At 29.4% G+C, this 17,130-nt stretch overlaps 1 protein-coding gene across 1 annotated transcript in view; it reads left to right on the top strand.

The window, feature by feature from the left end:
- Positions 1-17,130, top strand: part of LOC148311765 (limbic system-associated membrane protein-like) — a 122,886-nt gene that overhangs the window by 86,887 nt on the left and 18,869 nt on the right. Inside the window, exons 5-6 of the mRNA XM_088278438.1 lie at positions 8,363-8,446; positions 14,050-14,184. Coding sequence (XP_088134564.1) covers positions 8,363-8,446; positions 14,050-14,184 — 219 coding nt within the window. The remainder of the gene's footprint in view (positions 1-8,362; positions 8,447-14,049; positions 14,185-17,130) is intronic.

Below are 17,130 nucleotides of genomic sequence, written 5' to 3'. Positions count from 1 at the left end.
TCATGTAATTCGTGAGCGAAAATTCTAGGCAAAAACACTCGCTACCAAGGGTTTTATTGTACACCGGACACTTATACCTGACTCTAAAAAGATCACCTGCGCTCGCGGCTGCCATAAACAATAAAAACCGTTCAAATTTCAAATTTCCTCCCTTCTCGTTTGTGACGTGAAATACCATTGCGACGGAAAATAAAAGAAGGTTCGCATAGATAAAATGTTCTTGTAGTATACAATTTAGGCAAAACGGAATCATTGTTACTTGTGATTCACGTATAAATTTTGGTGACATCATAGCATTTTACCTTCCTAAGCTCTCATTTTTCCATAAGACAGTTATAATAAAATACAAAATTGTATGAATCAAATACAGAAGGTATTTTGTAATCATTACGATGTTATTTTTTGATATCTCGTCAAAGATGAAGAAGAATATGGAAGTCTGGGCATTTACGGGGCTTACGACCGGCATAGGCTGCATTACGATGCATTAAATTAATAAAGTTAGACCCTATCCTTATTGTACGTAAGTATGTATGTATACATCTAACTTTAGACGAAAATGATAGTAACTATTTTCCTATTATTTTTTGACATCTCATCAAAGATGAAGAAGAATATGAATATGAAGTCTGGGCATTTATGGGGCTTTCGACCGTCATCGGCTGGTTTAAGTGATCACTTTACACACGTGTAACATTCACCAATTCTACCCATTATTGACAACCACACTACTCAAATTCATGGAAGTTCTATATATATGAACCAATTTAGAAACCTTGTTCATGAATCACTAGAAGTTCACTAGAGACATCTATTGGTGAGATGTAAAGAAGCTTTTTACTAAGCAGAAACTCTTATATTAGACTTCCATATTCTTCTTCATCTTTGATGAGATGTCAAAAAATAATATGAAAATAACTCCTGTAATTGGAGATAATCCAGATTTTGTGAACAAGTATTTGGACACACTCAAAATGTTGTAACTATTTTCCTAAAAAATATTCATTCAACTATTCGAAATTGGTTTTTACAATTTCGATGTGTAAAATCGAAAGTTTCCGTGACAATAATATAAAAATTCAATAATACTACCCTTTTCAAGCTTTAGTCTAAAAATTTCGATCTGAAGCAAATTGAACGTTATTTTAATAAAGGGTTTGGCACCTTTTTCAGGTATATCTAGCTATATCAGCGAAAACCTATCAGCGAAAGCTAAACTGGCAGTAAACAACGGAGTCCTGGTTCCTACCCTAATGTATGGATGTGAAAGATGGAGTTGGTAAAAAAAGGATTAAAGTAGACCGAATGCAGTCGAAATGCGATCTCTCAGAAGAATGTGGGACAAAACGATATATGATAGATGTTCGAATAGTGGAATAAGGAAAAAATGCAAAGCCGAGACAAGCATTATCGATTAAATTAAGGAAGGTGTGTTGAGATGGTTTGGACATGTAGAACGTATGAGTGAGGAAAGAACGGTAAAACAAATTTGTGAGGCGAATGTTTATGGAAAAAGGAGCAGAGGAAGACTGAGAAAAACTTACGATCAGGTATGCCAAATACTTGAAAGCGGTCAGGTTAGGAGTCGAAACAATCGGCGGGAATGTATGAGGAGATGCATGAACGTGGATAAGGCGATGAATGTTTGCAAAGACAGAGTGGTGTAGCGTTCTTTTCTCTCTGCCTACTCCTTCGGGGAAGCGGCATGATGGTTAGTTAGTAAGTTAGTTTATCTAGCAATAATTATTGGTTATATCTAACATATCGCCACTCCTTTCAAGAACGTCATAAATAAAAAATCGTCAATTTTCAGTTGTGCATGTTTTCGGAATGCCCAGAAAATGTACTATATCCCAGCAAAAACGGCATATTTTCAACTTAATATTTACCCGTTACAGGGCAGAAAGTGTAATTTTTGCATTTTGAAGAAAAGGTATTGTTTAATTTTTTTTTTAATTTACTAAATATTTTTCAAATGTAGAAACAACCTTCAGGTTTAACCTAAAAAGATCTGTTGCACAATAAAAAGTTCTATAATTGGCTTGACATTTATTTTTAATGTATTGTATTATATTTTAAAACTTTAAAAACCTTCTCCTGAAAAATCAAGTATTTTGATTTATGACGTTCTTGAAAGGAGTGAGTGATATGTTATTATCAATAATTTAACACTTGTATTAAACCACGAATTGAGTTGTTTTATTTTATTTCACACGACTAGTTTCGTAACTATAGAAGTTTTTATCTACATTTTGTTTTTTGTGATCACCTGTGGATGAAAACATTTGTTTTTTCGAAACCAGTCGTGTGAAATAAATTTACTAAATTGTTTTCAATGTAATGTTGAAATAGACGTTATTCAAAGTGACGGCTACTATATGGTTCGTATCCAGAAAATTTTCTCATAAGACTACCAACGACTCTTTTTCTTTCGCTTTGCATACCCAAATCACCTTGAAAATTTTTTTTAATCAAATTAATATACCTTTGCCCCCCTATTTAAAAAATAAATATTTACTGTCAAACATCTATCAAATAAAGAGTCACTTTTATTTGTTACGTGTATTATATATGTGGATATATGTGTGTATATATTGCAGTATGCTAACAGTAAGGGTACATGTTATCAAATTTAATATTACAATATTTCTATATAAGCTGTCTACGAAGTAAATTTAATGATGAAAGAATATTGACAGGCTTTAAATATGATATTTTACGTAAATATTGATTACATCTACAATTCATTATATTTATTATTATAAAGACATTACATATATGCTATTTTTTAGATGCGATATCAATTTCGTATTGTATTATTTTACAACATAAAACCTTAAAATATTAAAATATTTGTTTCCAAATGATGTAATCAATCACACTGTGGTATATTTAATGATAAATTAACCATGAACAATTTTTCAACATAACTTACGTGATGCCTTTGTTTAAATTGAAATAAACTTTTCATTGAAACAATTACTTTCCTTCTATTGGTGTGTTACAATTTTCGAAAAAAATGAATTACACGATAATATTACACTCATAGTGTATAATATATTTTTCGTCTTTCAAAAAGGTAACATTGTTTAAAAATATATTTACCTAAAATTAAAATATCAGTTTATAACGGTTGGAACAATTTTATTTCATTCCATAAATACGGGTTTGTTGATAGAAATAATTTTAAAAAATATATTTTCGTCAGACACCGGATTTTTCACCCCACGATTGATATTTTAACATACTTTTTTTTTTCAATGTTTCGTGGTGATAATTCTTTATTAAAACTTTATTTTATTGAATGAAAAAACTACTATATAGTTTTTTCCACTTAAATTATATTTGACCAAAAACCGAATTTCAGCATTTCTGACATCAGACGAAGTTCGGTCTCTGGTCAAATAAAATAAAAAAAGGAAAAAATACTATACAGTTGTTTTATTTTATGTGTACCTACTTCGTGAATTCTCAACTGATTGAATATTCATGTTTAACGACTTCCGAAAAAGCGATTTTTTTTCTTTTCAAAAAGTTTTTTTTTACATAAAACCCACTGCATAATAGAAAATCGTGGTGTAAAAAACTAAACCTTTGCATTGAAAATTTTTAACTAGTTGTTTTTCATCAACGACTAGTGAGTTGCATATTTTTATATTTTTTGCTGCAAATTGCATATTTTTTTTTAAACCCTCATCCGCACCCCAATGGTGCATAGGGCACTTTATAACATCGACGCAGTGTTATCTTGAACGTTAATTGCACGAAGGCAAGGTGATCAGCCCTGTACTTTGAGAAACCAGTCCAGGGTGATATTAGGCTAATATGAATGTGAAAACCACGCATATTTATTTTGACCCCCCTGGGAATCGAACCCTGGCTCAAATCGAACCTTTAGCACGGTAGCTAGATGCGCTAACCGCTACAAAGTGTAATACATAACAATATAAACAGAGAAATATTATAAACGAATTAACTAGTTTAATATCGGATGAGAAAATAAAAAATAAAAAAAATTACTTTATATTCTGAACGCGCTATTGCGTAGCCGTACAGGAAAAAGTGACCAACTAACAAAACGTTAAATGTTCAGGAGGTCCATTTAAATCACTTTTGTTTGGCAAGAAAATAAACATCAATGCAGTTTGTCATTTTTAACAAGTCAATATATTATACTTCAAAGTTTAAAATCGCTTTGGGATTTTTTCAGAGCAATGTTAAGCTAGTTAGATATCAAATAGTCAATGATCACGTTTTTGTAAACAAATGCACTTGGTCACTTTCTCCTGTACGACTACGATTGGTGTATTGATGAATGCCAGTTTACCACCGTACGAACACATTTAATTTATCATTCAAGACAATTGACTTATGACGTCAGCTTGGATTCCACCCGTCCGTGTTCTCTCCCGGCAATGCAGAATACTAACCACGGAACGACAAATTAACGATCAATGGTCCCATCTGATTAATTCTGCTCGAATTGTATGGAAATCATGCGGTATTAAACGCGCGCAGATATAAATCAGATGAATCCGGAGCCCGAATATCCAATATTAATCCGATTATTTGGCCACGAAATACCAGACCGTTAATTCCAAATAAAATATTTCCATATTTAACGATCAAGTATTATAAATTCGTATTTCGGATTATCAATTCGTTTTTCTTCTCCATACGTTACTAAACCTGCAGTTATATTTCAAATAAACTCACTTGAACAATCATGGTTTATATTTTGTACATCAAAAGTATTGTTTACTTTGTGGTATGGTAATAAAACACTCACCTTAACTTTCATCGTTCACTTTGTGTAATACCACTTTAATAAACACTAATTCATGACTACCGGTTTCAGAATAACGTTTACATCATCGGGTCATTAAAATAATATTATTGCGGTCTGAAATTTATACAAAAAAAACGTTTAAATGTCAGACCGTAATTATTTTATTTTAATAACTTGATTATGTAATGATTATTCCGAAACAGGTAGTCACGAATTAGTGTTTATTAAATTGCAATAATATAAAAAAACGATGAATGAATGATAAGGGGAATATTAATTAAGATTTAGTTTATTCAGCGTTCAAAGTTTAAACTTTGGTTCAAAGTTTGAGCATGGAAAAACGACCTTGTAAATCCTCCAGACATCAAACCCGAAACCTCATAGGTATAATATTATATATTGATTTGGCATATAATCATGTGAAGTAAGATTACAATTTTTATTTAAATACTTATTCAAGATTACTCTTGAATTTATTAATGTATACACGACCAGTTTCGAAAACAACAGACGAACTCATCAATAAGTGAAAAATCATTTTTATTTATAATATTTTTACTAGTTTGTATTTTTCACTTGTTTTTAAGAACATTTGAAGTTTTCAAAACTAGTCGTGTTAACATTAATAAACTCAAAAGTGGTAACAAAATTTTGAGTCTGTCCAAATATTTTTTCATAGATCTGAGTGTTCTCCACCTAGAAATAATTTTTCAAATTACATCTTAATATAGATGAATCAAAATAAAGAAGACTGAGTATTTACAAGACTAATGACCTGCCATAACCAACCGTTGACAGGTCATTAGCCACGTTGATACTCAGACTTCCAGATTCTTATTCGGTTATGTTGAGATGTCAAAAAAATAACAAAGGTGATATTTTGTAGTATTTTGTTTATATATTTGACTGAAAAATACTACCTTAGCGCAGTAATCGGTACGCCACGTAGGGGAACAAAACTTATCATTAGATAAATTGAGCATACACTTCTACATCAATTGTTTAAGACGTTCGTATAAATCTTACCACATATCAAAACAACTTTGATTAAATTGACCTTTAAAACTTCTACAAACAATGAAGACTTTTATTAGTTTTGACTTGAGCGAATAAGATACTCTTAATGTTTTTACAAAAGTGTTGGTGTATATAATATGTATATATGTCATGATTCATAATTAACAGAACTCTACAGTCTCTGCTTAGAGTATCATACATCTTTATTCTTTCGACTCTGAAGTCTCTGACAGGCAGATAAGTAGCGCGGGTGGAAAGTTCTCGACTTTCCAGCTATATCCTCGAAAACATGCCAGACAATCGCAAACATCTTGGTAAGTCAAACTTAATAATTGGACTATACAAACAAGTGCTCGTATGCCAGGCTGATTAATGCAACTACTTGAAAGGGACTTCAAAATACATAAATAGATTAGATTATTGGAAAACCAAATATTTGACATATCACTCACTCCTTTCAACAACGTTTTATTTCAAAATCATCAATTTTCAGTTGTGCATATTTTCGGAATGCCCAAAAAATGTACTTTATTCCAGCAGAAGCGGCATATTTTTAAATTAATAATTACCCGTTACAGGGCAAAAAGTGTTGTTTTTGCATTTTGAAGAAAAGGTATTGTTTTTTTATTATTAAATAAACTAAATATTTTTCAAATGGAGAAAAAACCTTCAGGTTTTACCTAAAAAGATCTGTTGCACAGTAAAAATTTCAATAAATTTATTTTTAATACATTTTATTATATTCTTAAACTTTAAAAACGATCTCCAGAAAAATCTAGTTTTTTTTTTAATTTATGACGTTAAGCAGCGAGCAATATGTACGAGTTAATAGATAATCTACTTAATAATGTTAAAAATATACCTCATTTCAAAAGTTTTTTTTTTAAATTGGGTAATCGCTAAACTTCAAAACTGTTATCGTCGCTAGAAAAATTTAAGAAAAATATTTTCAAAATAGTTCCAAATATTATGTTTTATTATTGATGTATTATTTACTTTTATTACATGAAGTTTTTGCGAATAAAAAATAACTTTATAAAAATAAGTTACTCATGACAGGTTGTTAGCCCTGTTAATGTCCAGATTAATATATTTTTCTTCGTCTTCAATGTTTAAGATATCACAAAAATATTGTTACAAATAACTCTTTAATTTTTAAACGTAAATTTATACCCAATTAAAATATTACGAATTTATATAGACTTATATTTACAGTATTAAATGTATTTTTTTCAATTAGCTCGTTAAATAAGATTACATTTTTTTAAATTAACAAACACAATCTTAACCCTAAAAATTCGATGAAAAAATTACTCCCAGTTTCACTCTTTTTAAAATGTAATGGTTTTAAATTTGACAACCTCCAAAAAGTAAGAAAAAACAACATTTCGTTTGTCACAGACTTTACATTTTTCCATAGGAAAAAGGATTTCGGATTCTTTGGTTTAGATTGTCAGAAAATCTTACTTCCTCTTAGTCAGAGATATTCCAGTACCTACACTTCATCAAAGAAGATATAACAGTGGAGACCTAAAAGAGAAACAGGCTGACACTAACTTCAAGAGCCAGTTTGACACTTATACCGTGTAAAGTTGACAAGTTAGAAAGGAAGTATAAATAAGAAAAAGCATTAGTGCCAGTCATACAATTCGAACTAGATTAAAATTAATATATCTTGTAATTTAAATACAATGGACAAAAAGGAAACGATTCGTTTTCACCCAAAGCCGTGAAATTGAGTTTAAGTAACTTTTTTTTCAATTTAGTCACAACTGAGTCATGATTCAATAAAAAAAAAACTTTATATCAAACATTCGTGCATTCATGTTTTTAAAAATACGTTTCACTTAGTAATGAACTTTAATTAAAACAATTCAATGATAATAATTAAAAAATATGATTGCATATTTTTAAGTGTTTAAAAATACTTATACAGAATTCATTATGTCAACAAAATGAACGAAACTTACCAAAATTGACAACCAATTATTATTTGGGCATTAATTTTTATTCATTTCTTTACAGTTTACTTCAGTTTGTGTGTGTGTGTGTGTGTGAGTGTGTGTGTGTGTGTGTGTGTATGTGTGTGTGTGTGTGTGTTTGTGTGTGTGTGTGTGTGTGTGTGTGTGTGGACATATATTTTTAAAACCCTAACAAGCAAAAAAAACATATCCACTCATCAGCAAAAACTATGAATTTTTATTGCAATAAAATATAATATTTTTCTTAAATTTTTTTGCCTTTGGAAGCAATTAAAATATAAGCAATTTAAATCTTTTCAGTGATTAACGGAGTTATCTAACGCAATTTTATCAATTCATTAAAAAAAAAACTACATACAAAAAAATAAATACAGTCTCGTACATTTCACATTACAATCCACATAAAATTTCTGTGACAATCTCTAAAATTCAATAAAAAAAGTCCATCGAAATTTATGGCGGCGTGTTTCCCAAAGACGGTTGATTTTATCCTTCGTCTCAATGCCTAAACTTTTACCAGACAAGACACTTCCAGGCAGCTAATGGTTATTTCTTTTTGTGTATTTTTTTCCAGATTCTCCATGGAGACAGTTCAGAAGATTGGACGTTGCAAATTAAATATGTTCAGAAGAGAGACAACGGATCGTACGTTTGTCAGGTGAGTCATTTATCATTCTATTTATGTAATAAAAATCTTTTAACCCTTGATAACCAGGAAACGTTTAAGATAAAGCGTTACATCTGAGTAAATAATTCATCATGAAATATTTGTTTATTCACATCATTTGCCTTCTTCCATCCCTACTTATCGTCTTTGTAGACTGTTGGAGTCAGCTCTCCTCATCCTCAGGTCATAGGGCTTTTTTATCATGAAGAACGTCGCCTAGGCATGCTTTCAAATCATGTTATATTTTTGTAGCATCCATGATTTTTTGGTCTTCCTCTAGACGTTTTTCGAGGAAAATCCATAGCGATTGCTTATTGACAAAACGTTCAAGTTCTCTTCGTCTTTTTTGCTTAAACCATCTCAATTGTCTTTCTTCTACCTTACTTTTGATGACAAAATATGATGCATACAATAATACTTGATAGCGGTCAGCTTAGGATTCGAAATGATCGGCGGCCAGTTGTGAGGAGATGCGAGGAGTGTTTGCAAAAACAGAGTGGTGTGGCGTTCTATTCTCTCTGCCTACCCTTGCGGGGAAGTGGCGTGATGGTTAGTTAGTCAATTAGTTAGACAGGCGCCGTGGTGCAGTTGGGTAGACGCTCGACAGCGAAACTAGCGTCGCGGGATCGATTCTTGCCAATTTCAAAATAAATTCAAGAAAGATTTATTTTTAATTGATCTCTGTGTTTGTGATGTATTTTTCACATTTACCTATCCTATCATTATTATCCTACCTGCAGGCAAGACTCTTATAGAGGCTTTGCGGGTTATTCCTTAAATTAAAAAAAGTTAGAATCTTTCATCGTCCGTAAAACCTTTAATCCTCAAAGCCTTCAGGCACGTTACCAGAAACAAGAACACAAGGCAGTGATTGGTGGTAAAGATTTCTAGGATTGTCATTTTTTTAATAATAATAATTACGATCCAATCAATGTTTTTCACAAAGATCTTTATTCAAATAATGTTTCATACGAATTATGTATGGTAATTATTGCGCATCAAAACACATATCATACATAAAGGAAAACAATTATTAATCAAACATGAATACATGTATATGGTATATGCTTTAAAAAATTCAACAACTTCGTTTTAACCACGTTTTTTTATTATTAGTATACTTTTTAACTTACCGGTTTTGACAAGAACCTTGTCATCATCAGGGTTTATTAAATTCTAAAACATTAAAAACATTAAAATACTCAATTACATTCCCTTACCAAAAACTTCCACACAAGTGAATGTAATTGAGTATTTTATGTTATAGAATTAAATAAACCCTGATGATGACAAGGTTCTTGTCGAAACCTTTTTCATCTTCATCTTCAAACCCTCATCCGCACTCCAATGGTGCATAGGGCACTGCATCATATAAACGCAGTGTTATCTTGATCATTAACACACGAAGGAAAGGTGATCAGCCCTCCGCTTATTGGCGCAATTATGGTCAAAACCGGTAGGTTAAAAAGTGTACTAATAATAAAAAAGTGATTAAGACAAAGTTGTTTAATTTTATAAAGTTTATAAAATGTGCCACAAAGTATCTGCAAAAAACATTCAAGAAATAAATATATGCGTTTTCAATTACGTAAAACATTATAAAGTAATGCTGTTATTCAATTAAATATGAAAATATTCGAGAGCTGGTAGGTTCCATAAGGCGGTTAATTGGTCTTAAATAAAGTCTTACATAATACATAAGATGAACATCTTCAAATAGCCGTTACTAAGGTAACGCAAAAGGGAAGGGGGTTTTGATATTCAGTGTAGCTCTTTCTTAAGTCCCGAAAATATGACTCGAGCCTTAATCGAAGCAAAACAACTAGGGGAAGGATTATGAACTTTGAATATAGCGCGATGCTTTCTGAATATAATAAAACTTCGTTATTACTTGTCACGTTGGGGAAAATCATACAATGTTTACAAAGTTCATTTAACGTAAGTTTTTCTATAACTTTATGGAACGTTCATCAAATATTGTGTTACTTTATTTTAAGACCCTTTTAGCAATGAAAGAAAAATTGTCACATGTTTATTTGCCATGTTGATATTTGAGATTTTCGGCAAGTAAAGCTTCTTGGAAAAAATATTTGCTGAAAAACAATTATCATTTGTTTGAATTACGAAAGATTTTTCGGAAATGCGTAAATATTTAGAATGTTGAAATTAGACTGAAAATGAAAATTTACAGACAAATCAACTAAATATATTCGTTAAAAAAATATATATCTATTGGATTCATATACGTTTTCAATAGTACATAAAACACTTTTGTCATTAACTCGGTATAAATATGATTTTTCTAAATGCGAAGTTATAATTTATTTATACATACGTTCTACATACAATGCAGATTATCAAACCAAGGAGTCGAATATAATAATAAGGATATAGATTATATAAGGACTACTGATAGCTATGCAATCTTTACGGACCGTTGTCAGATGTTCCGACAAATTGGACCAGGCAATCTGACGTGCTACCCCAAAAAATTAAACCTTCGATTGGACTATTATTATTGATTTTTACAAAAATAAACTATCTATAACGTTATTTCACGGCGAAGTCCCTTAGAGGTAAAATTGTTCAAAAATGACACTTTATAAATAATCAAAAATTACTAATTGAATCAATCATACATTATTTGATACCAAGGCTATATATAAACAACCACTCAACAAAAAAAAAAACAAAAAAACAAAAAAAAACGAAAAAAAATAGTACTTACTTAAAGACTTCTAGTTAAAATGATTTTACGCTCTGTTAAAATTCAACATCCATTTAAAATATGTATCTTTCGCTCGAATCAAATTTTCAGAATATTTCAGTGACTTTCTTTGAGCACACAAGATAAGGAGCATGTAGGCTTTGACCGAGAAGATAAATCGTTATTATATTCTTTTGTGAGATCATTCTTCTTGACGCAGAAAAGGGTATGTTTATCTATTTCAATTTGAATCTCCCTACGTTTGTTATGACATTATAACTGATTATTTTTATGAATAAGAAACATCGTATGGTTGGTAGACTATTATATATCCAAAAATATAATATATAAATAGAATAACGTTGATATTCACTTATCCTCATCCAATCTTCATTTGGAGCATATGTAATCCACAAACAATCTCTAGGCTCTTGTCTTAATGCTAGCACCACAAAATGTTAAAATGTTTTACGAATGAGGTTTTTTTTTTAAATATCTCGATCTACGTAAAAAAAATCAAAATTTACGATAATTTATTGAAACATTTTTATAATTTAAATTTTAAATAATTTTAAACTTTTTTTATAATATTCACAAATGTACTAATCGCAATTAATATTGAAAAAATTTAAACATTTTTCTAATATTAAAATAGTTGTTTTTGTTAGCAGTAGCTGCAATACTAAAACATTATTATCTATTTTTGGAACCCAAACTGTCCATCATATAATTTTTCTTTGATTTGCTCTACCTATCCCTCTCAAATCCTTTTCTGATCTTTCTTCCTTTAGCATCCTCGTTTTCATCAATTTAAAACTTCGTAAATAAAATATAATTTTCTCCTTACTTATTTATTCAAAATGCAATCTGTAATCATATTCTTAAATCATATTTATATGTTAAAGCAGTTTAAGGAATCCGTATGACAAATCTAATATATCTAGAAATATCCTTTGACTAAACTAACCATTAAAATGTGGCCAAAACTCGAAAAGGGTATCTTGTTCATACTTTTTTAATATTGTGTTTAATATATTATACGCTTCGTAATATAATATATGATACCGCAAAACCCGTTTATTATTATGATTCCATATAAACGTCGACGATATCATCTTTGACGTTTCCGCAATATATTTCACCTGAGAATATTTATTTTAATAATAGAAAACGTGTAATTCTAACGTACGAAAGATAATATAGAAAAATAACAAATGATGTAATAACCTAATATTTGTTTAAAGAGCTTTAATTATTCATGATTAAAGTTTATCTATGAATCATTTTACTTTTTAAAAAAAAACACACACACACACGAAAACAAAAATTAATGAAAATACAAACTGTTAACCTTGAATTTTCACTTATTAACAATTTCATGTTTAGTTCTCGGAACTAATCGTTTTTACATTAATATACTCAAAAGAGGTCTTTTACAAGTATTTTATTTATATTATATATCAAAATCGTCATATTATTCCACAAAATACTTTTTTGAGAAACAACATTTTTACCGCAATGGCAGTGCCATATTTTGAACAAAACATAACTTAAGCAATACTGCATTGCTCATGTTGGAAAGGATGCTTTATGTTTTTTCTTGGAATTTTGAATGACCTCAATTGCTTTGTAGTTTTATAAATTTATTATTTTTTCATTACTTCACAAGCATTGCGAGAGTAAATTTATAATAAATGTATATATATATATATATATATATATATATATATATATATATATATATATATATATATATATATATATATATATATATATATATATATATATATATATATATATATATATATATATATATATATATATATATATATATATATATATATATATATATATATATATATATATATATATATATATATATATATATATATATATATATATATATATATATATATATATATATATATATATATATATATATATATATTGTACATATTAAGCTAGTCGATTTAATTAAAAATATTTTTTCTTTCCTTTTTGGACATACCCCAGTTTGCCTCTCACATGCAAAAATCATTGTCTTGGCGACAGACGGGAGACAACAATATTATGGCAGTGATAGATTGTTTTTCCTATAGGAAAATTCCCGTTTGCCTTTTTCAATATCCCTTATTTCAAAGAGCCTTCGTTCTTATCGTTTTTGTTTTATTATCCGGAAATATTAATCATATTTAGCAAATTAAATAGTGATAAATTGTTTTTCTTGTTCAAAATTTTTTATATCGCTCTCTTAACAGTTAAAATTGACTCCCAACTCTAGTTTATTGTATTCGTGTCAATTTTATGAATGAATTACCTTTTTATTCAATTTCGTACGCCAATGGTTTTCTATACACACACATACACACACACACACACATCAACTTAACTGACCACTACCCAACTTTGAACTGCCATAGCACGTTTAAATTTAACAACCCATATATATCTTACGACCAACAAATTAAAAAATAAAAATTTAAGTATCAAACATGAACTGATTCAGTTTAATATGAAACGTGGAATTATGTGTTTTTACATTTCGATCCTAGCCTTTCACTTAACATTTTTAAGACATATTGAATAAACACATTGAGAGCAGTAGCCAACTAATACCAATACTAAAAAGAAAACACAAAAAACATGGATTATCCGTGAACTAATAATTTCTTTTCAACAAAGAATTAAGCTTTTTAAAATGTATACCCACACATAGGCCATGCCATTGTGGAATGTTTTTTGTATTAAATAATATATTTTTTTTATGCTTGTATTATATAGTAAAATGCAAAAGAATTCAAAATATAGAAGAAGAAAAAAACATAAATTCTTTACTTTGACATAAATGTTGGAATTTCAATAACAATTGTTGTTTTTTCTTTCCCAGATTTCAACCGGTGCAGGGGTGATATTACACAAAGTGAACCTGAATATAGTTATCCCGGAAGCTTTCATCTTAGGATCAGGAGAACATCACGTCGATACAGGAAGCGTCATCAACCTCGTCTGTATCATAGAAAACGTAAGTTGAAACTGTTCCCCTCTTGATTGCTTCAAACAAACAAAAAATATATATTTTATGACATCTCAATATACATAAAGAAAATATGGAAGTATAGGCATTTACGGGGCTAACGACCGTCATAGGCTGGTCTAAGTAATCACTTTACTTTACTTTTTTTACTCCGTGTAAATGCCCAGACTTCCATATTCTTCTTCATCTTTATTGGGATGTCAAAAATCATATTAATCAAAACTTCTTTATTTATTGTAACTGCAGACAGTTGGTAGAATTCCATATTAAATTGTTGGTTAATATATCCAAAATAAACAAGTTTTTGTTGGATTGAAATCTACATTTATTTATGTTTATCTTAATACGTGACACGTTTCGTCTTCTTAGGACATTATCAAACACAGTGTTTGTAATGTTCTAAGAAGACGAAACGCGTCACGTATTAAGATAAACATAAATAAATGTAGAATTCAATCCAACAAAAACTTGTTTGATTTTGGATATATTACCCAACAAAACTTCTTGCATTGGAGATAGTCCAGGTTTATGAACAAGTATTTGTATACACTCAAAAGGTTGTACAAAATTGTTTGTATATTATATTTTCTTCCATTGGTGATTTAACATATGGATTTGCAGGCAATTAAAAAAGGATTTTTCTCAAATCAATGCTCAATGCGAATCCGAAAAATAACTAAACCATAGATTAAGGAAAGTATACACATAAAAAAAAATCTTGTCACCCATCTCAAAGTAGCTGAATCACCATCCAATTACAAACTTATTCCTTATTTCGCAAGCTGTGCAAGGAACTTGGTAATTATTATATGAAAATCTGCAGAATCATACTTTCATTTATTTTTTCCGTTAACGAGTGTCAGTATGGTACGTAAGATGTGAAAAGTAGAGCGAATATTAGTTTATATTATACTTAATTTTTTTCGAATAATTTCCCATCAGAATAAATTCAATCATCTTGATCAAAAGTACCTAAATAAATTATTAACCTATTAAATATTAACCTATTAGATTGGTTGTATAAAAATATAACCATTGATCTCAATATGTTCTCTCAAATAGGTATTCAAGGTGTTAATATCAAACATTAAATTATTCACCACCAAAAATGAGTTATTAATGCAAAAAATAACACGCTACAGAAAATATGTGGTTAGAATGGTTTCTAAATAACTTCATAACGAATTTCAAATTTCAACAACATTCAAAATATGTATTTTATAAAACTATCAATAGTTTACGTAAAATATATATAATTTTTTTGAGTTTTATACAGTGGAGAATTCTTATTTTGTATACTGTACATTTAGTTTCCATGAACAGTGAATCCAAAATATCGTCATTGAATTATTTATCAAATATCAGATAAAGTGAACCGATAAATCATTTGTTTTTTGTATGTTTTAAAATAGCAGTTTTTTTATTATTTTGGTTTAAAATTTAAGTGTATCTTTCAATGAAATATTTATTATAGAATCTTTTTTAGAGGCTTACTTAAAGGTGAAAGAAAAAAGTTCATATGAAAGTAAGAAAATGGATATTAAAATCACAACACCCGGATTGACTGAAAATAAATCTATCAATGCATTTCGAAAAATTTAGAGGGAATCGAGCTTATCCATTTACGCTACGAGTAAAACCCTATCAATTTACAATGAAATTAAAAAATATTCGCTTAGTCTTACATTCGCTAAAAAATACTTTTTACGAGTTTAAAAAAGATAAGCAATTAGTTTTACTTGTAGCAAAATTTTCACTTCAATTGAAAATTCTGCTACCCTTTAATTTTATAACAATAGGTACCCTTGATATGAAAACGTAAAATGGTAAATGATACTTTGACCTTAAGACCTTTTTAATTTATTCTCAAGACAGTGATACATTATTCTTATACACTGTTCCATGTATCATTAGTTGAGAATACACGGTGATTTTTTTTTAAATAAATTTAGTATTCGTACGATATTTATCATTCTACTGTTCAAAAAATATTCAACAGTACGTACAAACATTCTAATAATCACGATATAGTAATGACTTTTTAAAACTTCTTAATACCGTTTATGCACGAATCGCAAAAAAAAGCGAATGAAAAATGGTCCCTCAATAAATACAATTGAGAGTCGTTCGTCTTCAAATAAGAACTTGGTATTTTTTCCGAGAAAATAAAACATTCGAATGGCAAAAGAAACGTTATAATAATATAGACATTCGGTCGACTCAAATGTCCTGTGAATGATTGATTGAATTCGGAATCACCCGAAACAGTAAAGTGTAATTTAGAACTATTATTTCTAGAAAACGGCTGTAAAATACGATATTCCGCAGTATGCTCGGAAGCGGTACGTACTACGTAATATTTACCCGAGTGTAAGATATGGCGGGTCACGTGATTTGAATATGCGTCAATACCCCCGTGCGGTCAGTGGGACGCGGACGCGGACGCTACGGTCAAAACGAAGCATCTAGGAAATCATAATTTTACCTACTAACGCTGCATTCACACTGGCAAGTTTCACAATTTATGTGAAGATATCTGCTTATACTTTTTTTTACAAAAATGTTAAAAATATTAGTACCTTTATAATCGCTATACGGTGAATATATTATAAAACTATTTTTTTGTAAATAAAAGATAAAAGTTAAAAATGACTAACCGCAAAGTAAATGCTTTAAATATTAATAAAATTGAGAAACGCTATATTTTTTTCATTGATTCCGTAAAAATTACTTTATTTCCTTTTGATTTTAAAGCATTTAAAGCATTGCCTAATATTTTATCATCTCAAGAAAACAGAAAATTTCTAGAAATATCGTAATTTTACCTACTAACGCCGCGTTCACTTGGCTAAATTTAAAATTTATGTGAAGGTATCGCTGATTTATTTTCTTCCATCAGCAAAAATCACTTTATTTACTTTTGAATTTAAAGCA

This window comes from Brachycentrus maculatus, unplaced genomic scaffold (genome assembly GCF_059751285.1).
Source record: "Brachycentrus maculatus isolate JH-2025_06_01 unplaced genomic scaffold, ASM5975128v1 h1tg000057l, whole genome shotgun sequence".
NCBI classification, from domain to species: Eukaryota; Metazoa; Arthropoda; class Insecta; order Trichoptera; family Brachycentridae; genus Brachycentrus; species Brachycentrus maculatus.
This window is presented reverse-complemented; position numbering and strand designations above follow the sequence as displayed.